Genomic DNA, 12,411 nt, shown 5'->3' on the forward strand with positions numbered 1-12,411 from the left:
ATTGTTAGAGTGCTTTGGCACTAATCCCTCCTTTAACAAAGCCACGGTAGCAGCTGCCACACAGAAAATTCTCTGATGCCCATTAAATCCCTATGGATGTCAGAGTGATTACCGCAGCAGCAGCAGCTGCTAACGCGGCTTTGTAAAAGGAACCCTAAATTTATTCAGACAATTTTTTTAAACGAACTTCACATAATTTTATTAACTGGATATTGAACTGTTTTAAAAAATTTATACCAGTCTAAACTTGTCAAGCAACTTAAAAATTGTCATGTGAAACTATAGCCTAGAGCAGGGGTGCCCATACTTTTTTGGCTTGTGAGTTACTTTTAAAATGACCAAGTCAAAATGATCTACCAACAATAAAATTTTAAAAAACACAAAGCACACTGTACGCAGAGAAAATGTTAATTAGCATTTGTATTTGTGGGTTTTTTCAGAGGTCAAGGCAGATGACTTTAAAATATGCAATGTCACCTCAGTAACAACTATACAAAAATAGACAAATATACCCCCTTCCCTTTTACTAAACCGCAATAGTGGTTTTTAGTGCAGGAAGATGCGCTGAATGCCCTGCGCTGCTCCCGATGCTCATAGGCTCCCTGCAATAAAAACCACTATTGCGGTTTAGTAAATGGGGGCCATAGTGCAAAATATAGACAGGAGATATAAATTCTCAAAACGGACACATTTTGATCACTAAATTGAAAATGAAATCATTTTTCCTACTTTTGTTGTCTGGTGATTTAATTTGTCTCTAGTTGCACTTTCTTCTTCTGATTGTAAATCCAATATTTATTTATTTTTGCACACCCCCTTTCTTTCTCACTCCCCTTGCCCCCTCTTTATTTCTGTCTCTCTCTTCCCCTGCCCCCTCTTTATTTATCTCTCCCCTTGCCTCTCTCTTTATTTCTGTCTCTCTTTCTCTCTCCCCCTGCCTCCCCAAGCCATCGCACCGATTTCTCCACTTCCCTGATTCTTTCTCTCTCCCTGCTCCCCTCCCAAGCCACCATGCCGATTTCTCCCTACTTCCCTGAACCAGGCCCACAATCCTTCCCCCCCCAATCCCGATGTCATTTCTGACGTCGGAGAGGAAGTTCCAGGCCAGCCAGGCAGCGATCGGCTGGCCCAGAACTTCCTCTCCGACGTCAGACTTGACGTCGGAGGTGAAGGCTTGTGGGTCCGGCGCTTGAACACATCTGGCCTGGCTCGGGGAGGCAGGAAAAACAAGATCGCAAAGGCAATGCGATTGACTCGCGTTGCCTTTGTGATCTACTGGTCGATCGCGATCAACCATTTAGGCATCCCTGGCTTAGAGTATGTGTTCTGAGAGGCATTGTGCTTCAGGAAATATGCTTAATGAAGAAGAGGAAAGAAAAGGTAGGGTTGAAAGGGAAGTGGGAGCTAATGATAAAATAGTAGATGGCTATAGATTAGCTTGCCTGCTCTGATCAGTTATTGCTGTTCAAGCAGCAAGGAGATATCTCAGTTTCTACAGTTTATCCATTTATAAGATATTGCTCCTTCTCCAAATGAAGTCTTTGTTATTAACTGAGATGTGAGAAAAGAGAGAAGATGTGAAAGCAGGAGGCAAAAGATTTTTTGGGGAGGGGTGATTATTGAGATGAGAGAATCTATGCAAGGATCACTCTCTCTTATTTATATGTCAATTCAACTTCTACTAAATTAAAAAATATAATATGGGGACTGTGTGTCACAGTGGCTAGAGCTATAGACTCAGCAAGCTGAGGTTGTGGGTTCAAATCCCATGCTGCTCCTTGTGACCCTGGTCAAGTCACTTAGGTATCCTTTTACTAAGCTGAGATAGCGTTTTTAGTGCAAGCAGAATTTTAGCGCACACTAAACCTGTGCTACGTGGCTTGAACTAACTCCAGCTCAATGCTGGCGTTAAGGTCTAGTGCGCGTGGCAATTCAGCACGCGCTAAGCGTGCGCTAAAACCGCTATCGCAGCTTAGTTAAAGGAGCCCTAAATTAGAGAATGACACGGTGGTTGTTACCCGCGGCTAGCCGCGAGTAGCTGCGGGTAACCCGCCGAAACGGGGAAGAAAAAATAGTGGTCTCTGCGGGGACAGGGACAAGGCCATTCACCGCCCTGTGGAGCGGTGAATGGACTTGTCTCCGCAGTGAGGCTTTCAAGGATCACGCGGTCCCCACCCGCCCGATCGCAGCATTCCGCCATTTCCCTCCCTCTACCTCACCTTTGATGTAGAGCAGGGCCGGCAAGATGGACAGGCGAAAAAAAAAAAAAAGCCTCCTTCCTTTTCCCCTGCTCTTACCGCCATGCTGCAGCTACTAAAGCCGACAGGAAGTCTTTCCGACGTCAATTTTGACGTCGGAGAGGATGTTCTGGGCCAGCCATTTGCTGCCTGGCTGGCCCAGAACATCCTCTCCGACTTCAGAATTGACGTCGGAAAGACTTCCTGTCGGCTTTAGTAGCTGCAGCATGGCGGTAAGAGCAGAGGAAAAGGAAGGAGGCTTTTTTTTTTTTTTTTGAGCGGCAGGGAGGCAGCAGGCTGGCTTTGGTTAGGGAGGGAGGGTCAGAGGTAGATAGGCAGGCTTCGGGGGTGGGGGTGGGACAAAGTGTGGAAGGCAGTGAGAGGGACATAGGAAGGAGGCACTAGGGGCACTAAAGACATGGGAAGGATGCACTGGGGGCACTAAAGACAGGAAGGGGCACTAAGGACATGGGAAGGAGGCACTGGGGGCACTAAAAACAGCAAGGGGCACTAAAGACATGGGAAGGAGGCACTGGGGGCACTAAAGACATGGGAAGGATGCACTGGGGGCACTAAAGACAGGAAGGGGCACTAAGGACATGGGAAGGAGGCACTGGGGGCACTAAAAACAGCAAGGGGCACTAAAGACATGGGAAGGAGGCACTGGGGGCACTAAAGACATGGGAAGGAGGCACGGGGGCACTAAGGACATAGAAAGGAAAGGGGGAGGGAATAGAAAGGGACAATTCTTGGGCCTGAGTGCAAAAAGAAAGAAATGAAAGAAAGGATACACAGACAGAAGGAAACGCAACCAGAGACTCATGAAATCAATCACCAGACAGCAAAGGTAGGAAAAATGATTTTATTTTCAATTTAGTGATCAAAACATGTCAGTTTTGAAAATTTATATCGGTTGTCTATATTTTGCACTATATTTGTCTATTTTTCTATAGTTACTGAGGTGACCGAGCTTGCGGAGATGGGGCGGAAACAGGGTTTTTAAATTTTAGTCCTAGTAGTTTGCTGGTCCACAAAATAATTCTTTTATTTCTGCCAGTCCACAGGTGTAAAAAGGTTGAAAACCACTGATGTAGAGTATGCCGGCTTTCTTTTTCGCCCAGCTGCACGCGCGGCTGCTCGAGTTGATCAATCTTCTCCTTTCCTGTAACTTCCTGTTTCCGGTTGCGTCAGAGGAGAATATTGAACAAATGAGCAGCCGTGCGTGCGGCTGGGCAAAAAAGAAAGCCGGCATACTCTACATCTAAGGTGAGGTGGAGGGAGGGAGATGGCGGAACGCTGCAATCGGTCGGGTGTCTGCTGTTTTTGTATCATTGCCTGCCTGCGCTCACATTCCAGATCCTCCTGTTGCTTATTGTACTGCAGCATCTGCATGATTATGTGCACAAGTGGGCATTTTTGTGTGCACAATTGACCTGATTCGAGCTATAGGTGAACATGGGGGACATGTCATTGCAAGGGAGGACAAGTCAATTGATTTATGTTCTGTTTTTACTACAGGGCAGAGGCACTGAAACAGATTCTCAGTGCAGTAGTAGTGGCAGGACTCTCTTCTGTCTTCATGGTGTTTCGCAGTACTGAGGCTTATATGGATGCTGCGGGGATGGTGACAGGGTGGTGAATGGGATGGCAGTGACTTTGACGGGGCGGTGAAGGGGATGACGGTGACGGGCGGTGAAGGGAATGGCGGTGAAGGGGACGGTGAGCCTGGGACGGGGCGGTGACGGGGACAGATTTTTTTCCCCGTGCAGTATAATGTAGGCATTGGGGCCCAAGATACTTGGCAGCATTGTAAGTGAATCTATGCTATGTAATTTTAAAAAAGGGGTGAGTCCTGCACTTTACTGTATTAAAATTATCCTGTGTGTTATGGGGTTTAAAGTGTATTAACTAGGCAAAATTTGAGTGAATGGTATAAACCTTTCACTAAGTGGCACTACTTTTTTATAGCACCACATAATGGGTGAGAGGGAAATTATCTAGAAGGGAAGATGTGTTTTTCAAGGCTATGCTCATGGTGGAACACCTGGGGGTATAGTGTTGGCCAGACAATAGGCAGACTAGGTAAGCCATATGGTCGTTATCTGCCTTCATTTTTCTATGATTTTCTATCGGGAACAGGACCAGCTAAACGTTAGATTAAGTGGTTGCCTGGGATGGCAGCTTTTTGAAAGCTGTGATGATTTAGCTGTAATCGAAGCATAAGAACTAATGATAACCACAGCTGCTCCTTGTGACCCTGGGTAAGTCACTTAATACCCCCATTGCCCCAGATACAGTGTTCTTCAACCTTTTTACACCTATGGACCAGCGGAAATAAAATAATTATTTTGTGGACCGGCAGACTACTAAGATGGAAATAAAAAAAAAAACATTTCCACCCCGTCCCTGCGAGCTCGGTCCCTGCAAAGCATCTGAACCTATCCGCACAAACCTCAAGTTATGATTTTATATTGAACACATTTTATTAAAGTATAAAAAAGAAACAATATTCTGTACAATTGTCATTTTATAAATACAAATAATATAGAGCAAGGATCAACAAAACCCCTGTCTCCCCCTCCTCTTCACATATATCCCCTCTACTATCAAGAAAACTGAATAAGCCAAATTATTACAGAATGCTACACAGAAATATCTTGCTAACAGAATACCGCAGTCACACATGACAGGAACAGTGTTAGAGGAGTGCAACTAGGGCAACTACCCCCTGGTCAGAGAGCCATAAGCCAGCTGGAAGCTAAAAAAGCACTGACTGGGCTTTGCAGTCCCCAGTTATGTCTAACACCAGCTATAGCAGAATGCATATTTCAATCTGATATATTCTAATCACAAAATAGAAATAAAATTATTTTTTTCTACCTTTTGTCATCTCTGGTTTCTGCTTTCATCTTCTTTTCACTCTCTTCCTTCTAGAGTCTGCCCTCTCTATCTCTTTAATCCAGCATCTACCCCTTCCATCCATTGTCTGCCCTCTCCCCCTTCCATATAGTATCTGCCTTCTTTCTATGCCCTCTCTTCTTTCCTTCCAGCCTGCACCCCCTCTCTCCTTTTTACATGATTCATTCCAGCTTCACTGCTCTCTTCATTTTTATCTCTCCTATACCAGATCTAGCATTTTTGTCCCTCTCTCCTTATTTCTCTGCTGACCCCCTTTCCAGCATCAATCTCTCTCTTATTGCTATGTCTCTCCCCTTTCCTTCATCTGATCTCTCCATTCCACCCAGACCCCTTCGCCTCCTTTAATCTCCCTGCCAGCTATTTCCTTCCTTTTTTCCTTCTCCCTTCCTGCCTCCCCCTATCCAACAGTAACTCTCTTCTCTTCCCTTTCCCTCCTCCCCTCCCAGCAGCATCTCCCTTCCTCCAGGTCCAGTACCAGCTCTTCCTTTATCCAGCAGCTTCCCAGCCTCCAACAGTGGCTTCCTCCCTTCCCCTCCACTCCCAGCAGCTCTCAGTACTTGCCTGCAGCAGTGATTCACTTAGGCAGCCTTGGGTCCTTTCATGGGTTGCGCTGCCTCTGAGGCTCGCGCTGCATTATCAGAGGTAGGCCGCGACTCAGCAAAAGCCCCAAGCCTGCCGAAGTGAATCGCTGCTGCAGGCAAGTACTGAGAGCCGCTGGGAGGGGAGTGGAGGGGAGGAAACTACTGTCGGAGGCCCTCGCCGGCCGTGGACAGACCTGCAAGAATTTTGTGCACCGATCTCGCCGGCCCTGTGCGGACCAGTAGGAATTTTCTGCGGACCGGCGGTTGAAGAACACTGCTTTAGATAGATTGTATGCTTGTATTCATGTAAACCATTTGAGCTCTCCTGGGAGAATGGTATAGATAATTGAATAAATAAATAAATGAATGTGTAACTGAAGTACAGTCAAACCTTGGATTGCGAGTAACGCGGTTTGCGAGTGTTTTGCAAGACGAGCAAAACACTCCTTCAAACTTTCTCGCAAACCGAGCATTGACTCGATATGCGAGACCCCACCCCATCCCCGAGAACTTTTCAAATTGCTTTTAACTCATAACCCCCTCATCCTAAAGCACCCACCATAGCATCCTTGTGACTCTGGGCAGGCCACTTGGCACTCCATTGCCTCAGGTACAAAACTTAGATTGTGAGCCTGCTAGGGACATAGATAGTACCTGCATATAATGTGTATAGTGCTGCGTATGCCTAGTAGTGCTACAGAAATGATAGTAGATGTAGTAGCTTCTGCCGTTAAGGTTTCTTGTTTGGCATTGAACTGCTGACTTACTGCTGGTTTCTAGTGCCTGGGAGCTATGCAGCTTCCCTGCAGCTCTGAGTGAGTTGGGTGTGTAGAACCTTTGGGGTCATGGCAGTAGAGTCGGCTAAATGTTGTTATCAGAGTGGGAGACACCACTCAGTTTGAGGGAAATGTATTATGTACTCTTAGAGAGGGGGAGGCCAAATCACTGGACAATTCCACGGAGGTTTGACTGTCCCAAATGGGTCCAGGAAGTCGCCACTTTGGAAAAAGTTTTGGTGGGTTCCTCTCCTGTGGATCAGGATTGTGTGTCTGCGGTTGCTTTGGGAGTGGTGGGAGGGCAGCATACAAGATAGCTCCTTGGGCAGAGCCAAACTCTGATTCTTCCCTTGTTTCTTTCTAGCACTCTGAGGCCCTTCCATTAGGGCAAGGAACAGACAGGCCTACCTCATGGGGGGGTTCTCAGTCTGTAAAGGAGCAAATGAGGGACATGGATGAGGTTTCTCTTGTTTCAGGCCATACCTCCAGTATCTGCCTTGTCTGGGATGTCTGGTCATTCTTTGTTGGGCTACACAGTGGCAGAGGTGTTGGCCAATGCAGCCAGGCTTTTTTACAGGGAGGATCTTTCTGCACTTAGCAGTAAAGCTTTGGAGGATTTGAATATTTCCATACTTTCAGTTCAGACTCTTCTGTCCTTTACTTCTATTATGTCTGGGACTAGGAAGCCTCGCAGGTCCTTCTATATGCAGTAGATCATTTTGGTGCAGTGGAAGGTTCTGGAGTCTAATCAGGCACTATTGTTAACTGAAAGACCTTTGGAATCCCTATGGGTAGAAATTCTTTGTTTAAGGGGGAAAAGGATAGTAGTAGGAGTTTACTACCATCTGCCTAACCAAGATGAACGAACAGATGCTGAAATGTTATCAGAAATTAAGGAGGCTAACAAACTAGGTAATACAGTAATAATGGGTGATTTCAAATATCCTGATATTGACTGGGCGTGCTAGGGAGATAAAATTCCTTGATGAAATGAAGGACTGCTTTATGGAGCAGCTTGTTCATTAACCAACAAGAGGTGAAGCTATTCTCGATCTAGTTCTTAGTGGAGAGCATGAATTGGTGAGGGAGATAATGGTGCTGGGGCTGCTTGATAACATAATTAGAGAATGACACGGGAAAAAAATCACTGCCCCGTTCCCAGCCCACCGTCCCCTTCACCTCCATCCCCTTCACCGTCACTACCATCCCCTTCACCGCCCCGTCACTGCCATCCCATTCACCGCCCCGTCACCGTCCCCGCAGCATCCATATAAGCCTTAGTACTACAATATTTAGCTATTCCTTCCTTATAAATCAAAGTTCTGGCTGCTGAACTAGAAAAAGAGATGTTCAGCTGGAAGGGCTTTGTTTATAAATTTTTATCAACACAACTAATATACAGTGGTACCTCGGTTTACAAGTGCACCGGTTTGCGAGTGTTTTGCAAGACGAGCAAAACATTTGCAAAATCGGCGCCTCGGAAACAGAGCGTGGTTCGATTTACGAGGGACCCCCCCCCCCCCGCGATCCAGCACTCTCCCCCCAGCGATCCAGCACCCTCCCTCCGCGATCCGGCGCACCCCCCAACGCAATCGGGCACCCCCCCACCGCTTCTTACAGTCATCTGGGCACCGGCATGTCCTGTGCTTGATGCTGGTGCCCGAAGATCGTCCTCCTCTTCTGCTGGGCCTTGAACACCCAGGCAGACTTGATCTGGGGAATGGCAGCTATTATTGGAGGTTTTCAGTTCATTGCCTTGAGATGGGGGATTACTAATCCTGGACTTCATGGTGACCAGGAGCAATGCTGAGGTTTCCCGTTTTTTCAGCCATTACAGGGATGACAGGTTGGAGGAGTTGGAGGCTCTTCAGGTGTGGCCGACAAATGGTGTGCTGTATGTGTTCCACTGTGACCTATGGTGGGCCAGGCAGCTCCACTGCATTGCTCATTCCCAGTGTCCAGTGGTTCTGGACTGGCCTAGGAGTCCCTGGTATGAGAACTTGGTATGGCTCCATTTGGAACCTCTGTTTCATCTTCCACCTTAGTGGGACCTTCTGGCTCAGGGTCCAATTTTAGTAGAAGATCCCTCTTTGCTATAGTATTACTGCCTGGCTCTTGAGAGGTCAGAGTTGAGGAGAAGGGGTTATTTCAAGGAAGTGCTTACTACTCCTTCTTCAAACACACAAATGGTCAACATTTATGGCATATGCTAATGTGTGGTGAATCTTTGGACACTGGTTCGAGGAGCAGGACATTTCCCATTTTGTTCTTCCCTGGCCCAGATTCTATCCTTTTGCAAGATGGATTTAAAAAGGGATTGGCACCTAATTCATTTAAGGTGCAGGTGGTGGTGTTCACTTGTTTCCAGAGTCCTCTGCAGAATTCCTCTTTGACAACTCACTTGAATGTCATCTGGTTCCTTAAAGGGGTCAATCATTTGAACCTTCCTCTGAAGGCTGTTTGTCCAGAAGATGGCATCTCCATTTAGTGCTCAATGTGTTGCAGAAGCCTCCTTTTGAGCCTTTCTCAAGGCTTCCCTGAAAGATCTTACTTTGAAGCCAGTGTTTCTGGTGGCCATTACCTCAGCCTTGCTCATCTCAAGAGTTTCAGGCATTCTCCTGTAGAGATCCTTCCTCTGATAGACAGTTCTGGAGGGTGCTGTGTCTTCCTAGCTAGGTAAGTAACTCTTGGGTATACCCCACTTGTCTCAACTGATCTAGCAGGGTAAGAAAGATGAAATTTTAGTTTTCTTTCCTTGAGTACTGCTAGACAAATGTAAATCCCAAAAGACTAAGGCTGCTGAAGTGTGTCCATTGTTGCATAGAGCTCAAGAATATTAATTAGGTCATGGGTAACTTGCAAAATGAGGACTATATACCAACACACTCCACAAGAGACAGGAAAACTCAACCCCATGCAAAGCAGAACAGAGCAAAAAACAAGTGGGGAAGGGACTATACACATCAACCTTTAGGGCAATAACAATTTATTAAAAACTAATTTTTTAGCCCGTTACATTAACAGGTGCTAGAATAGATGTGTAGATTTGGGCTTGGCTTTCTTTCTTTCTCCCTTTTACCTTTCTTTCTGTTTCTCTCCCTTCTTTTTACCTCCTCCCTGTCCAGCAGCACCCTTCCCTGCTCTCCCTGTCCAGCAGTAGCCCATCTCCCTTCCTTTTACCTCCCCCCATCCAGAAGCACCCCTTCCCTGCTCCCCCTGTCCAGCATCCGCTAGGCTGGGCAGCCTCAGGGTTTTTGCTAGGCCGGCTCGGATTGCATTATTGGCCAATCAGACCTTAGACTTAGTGGGAATGGGCGGACCCGCTATGCCTAAGGCCTGATTGGTCCAGTCTTCTAGAGCCTGGGCCAATCAGGCCTTAGGCTTCGGCGGGAAGGGGCGGGCCCACTTCATTTCAATGAAGCGTGCCTGCCGGCTCAAGACGTGCAAGACCCTTCTAAGAACAGGTTTGGTGGAGTGGAGGTTTGGGGGGGTTAGCGCCGGGGGGGTGCGTCTTCGGGCAGGAGGGATTGGGCACCCTCCTGCCAGCTATCGATATTGTCTGGGGGGGAGGGGGGATCGGTAATGTCGGGGGGGGGGGCGGTCGGTAGTGTCGGGGGGGGGGTTGCATCTCCAGGCAGAGGGTTTGGGCACCCTCCTGGTCAGGGGGCTGCGGCCCGCTATACTTATAGCGGCAGAGAGATCCCTTGCCGCGATAAGTGTAGCGGGCTGTTTCTAATCTAACCCGTTTCTCTAACCCGCGTCTGTAACATGGACGCCGGTTACAGAATCAGGGTTTAGTTTAGGCCGATTCTGAATAGGACGCCTCTCCCGGGCGTCCTATTCAGAATCAGGGCCTAGGTGTCTTGCGGGCCTCGCCTTCAATATAGGCGGCCTGCCTGGGGAGCATTTTTTTAAAAAAACGTGCATCCCGATTGGCTGATTAGACAGCTGTAGGACGCCTACAGCTGCCTAAAATTGGGACGCACTTTTAGAGAATCATGCCCTTGGTGTCTCTGAAAGTTAATGTCTGTATCTTCAAGTCGGGGTGCACAACCCACTAGTCTGGACTGGTCTAGCAAGACTCAGAGTAAGGAAATTAGCTGGTAAGACTGCATTTCACTTTAACCTAGTTTTGGAAAGTCATGAGTTGTAGATGTAAGTTTATAATTCTGTCTTTAGAATGTTAGTCTGTATATTAGTATTGGGCATTAATAAAAATAAAGAAACACTATTTTCTCATAAGTCTAACTGCTGTCTTTTAAAATAAAGGTTTCCTCCTTCCTCACCACTGAAATCGTATCCAAAGAAGCCCATGTATAGATCTGACCCACCTAAATTCCCAGGCTGGGGGGATAATGAACCAGAAATTTCCAGAGAGTATATTCCAATGGAGCCCATCTCAATGGTATGATTTTCTTTCTCATTTTTCATTCAAATAAACTTTTAGTCTATTGAGTATTCTGGTTGTAGGAAAAAAAAATTCCCCCCCACCCCCATTTGCTTAATAATAGTGCAGTAGCATCCAGCGATCACTCCTACCCCACTACTAACTCATCAGGGTTGTTTCCTCGGCAGTATCTGCAGATGTGGCTACTCTAGTGGATCTTCGGGATTCCTCTGCCAGAGGGTTCACGGTCCTTGGTCCTGCCCTGACTGTGTGCAGTCCTGACCTTATTTCTGAATCCTATGGTTCCTGAACCTGTTTTCAGACCACTTCATGAGAGATCAGCGTCTGTTGTCCGATTCCTTTCCGGACAATCTGGATTTGGCTCGGATTCTCTCAGGTCTGGGACCCCTTACAGGTGCTAGAGGCTTGGCGCATTTGTTTTCCAGGGACCGGGAATTCACTTCCCTGGCTCTACCAACGGTGTTTTCGTCTATGGCACATGTCGCTCAGCGCCCTTTCTTTCCCTCAGATGTCGTAAAGGATGTTGAGGACTGGTGAGTAGATTTCATCCTCAAGCACCTTTTGCATTTCTGCAGTGGCAGCAGTGAGATATACCGCAGCCACCTTCTTTGTTGACTGGGTGTGTTTCACCTCCTTGCACCAAGATCCCGAGGAGGTTGTCCTTCAGGACCAGATCTCCTGGTTTTCGGGGGTGAATTGTTGGGCGGATGCCCTCTATGACATGATGAAAGTATTTTGCGGGGTTGAAGCTTATTCAGTGTCTGCACAATGAATTTTGCAGATCAGTCAGTGGTCCTGTAATTTTTCTCTAAGGGTCCGCTACACAGGATGCTTTGCAAAAGTTTACTCTTGTCTGGTCAGGGTCTGGATGACCTCATGACCTGTGTTCAGAACCATGAGCCGAGAGTGCTACCTAGTTCTAAGCCTCACTCAGCCCAAAGTTCGGGCCAAAAGATTTTTCATCCCTGTTGGTGCCCTCGTCAGCAATTAGACCCCGGCAACAGGCTGACTTTTCGGTGCCACATCCAGCCCTCGATTTGGCGGTCCAGCACGCCAATTTACATCCTCCTGTCCCCTCTAAGAAGCAGTTCTGACGCTTGGCTTCTGGCGCCTCTCCCTTGGTCGGGTGCGACTTTCGGCTTACCTACCAGAGTGGCAGAGGGTGACTTTGGACTGATGGGATACTGAAAGTGCTCAGAGGGTCTCCGACTGCAGTTTTTACGACCCCCATCGGATTTCTTCCTGACCTCGCCCACGGGAGCTCTGGAACCTGCCCGATGCGTGCGGGCCATGGTTTGAAGGTTGCTGGATCTAACAGCAATAGAACCAGTTCAGGATGAAGACTTGGGTTCAGGGAGATATTCGATTTACTTCATCTTTCCAAAAAAAAGCTTCCAAAGATTGGAGGCCTATTCTGGACCTGGTGTCCATGAATGCCTTTCTCCGAGTTCCAGATGGAAAGGTGCGTTTAGCTCTGGCGGCAATAGCGC

The 12,411-nt window shown here is 47.3% G+C and overlaps 1 protein-coding gene across 6 annotated transcripts in view; it reads left to right on the plus strand.

Moving 5' to 3' along the window:
- DEPDC1B (DEP domain containing 1B) overlaps positions 1-12,411 on the plus strand; it is a 130,455-nt gene that overhangs the window by 6,616 nt on the left and 111,428 nt on the right. For 4 of the 6 annotated variants that reach the window (XM_033930645.1, XM_033930652.1, XM_033930670.1 and 1 more), the window contains one exon: positions 10,783-10,918. The exons of the other annotated variants lie outside the window; for them this stretch is intronic. In XM_033930645.1, the coding sequence (XP_033786536.1) occupies positions 10,783-10,918 (136 nt within the window). The remainder of the gene's footprint in view (positions 1-10,782; positions 10,919-12,411) is intronic. 6 annotated transcript variants of the gene reach the window in all.

Source organism: Geotrypetes seraphini, chromosome 1, assembly GCF_902459505.1.
Source record: "Geotrypetes seraphini chromosome 1, aGeoSer1.1, whole genome shotgun sequence".
In the NCBI taxonomy this organism is placed as follows: domain Eukaryota; kingdom Metazoa; phylum Chordata; class Amphibia; order Gymnophiona; family Dermophiidae; genus Geotrypetes; species Geotrypetes seraphini.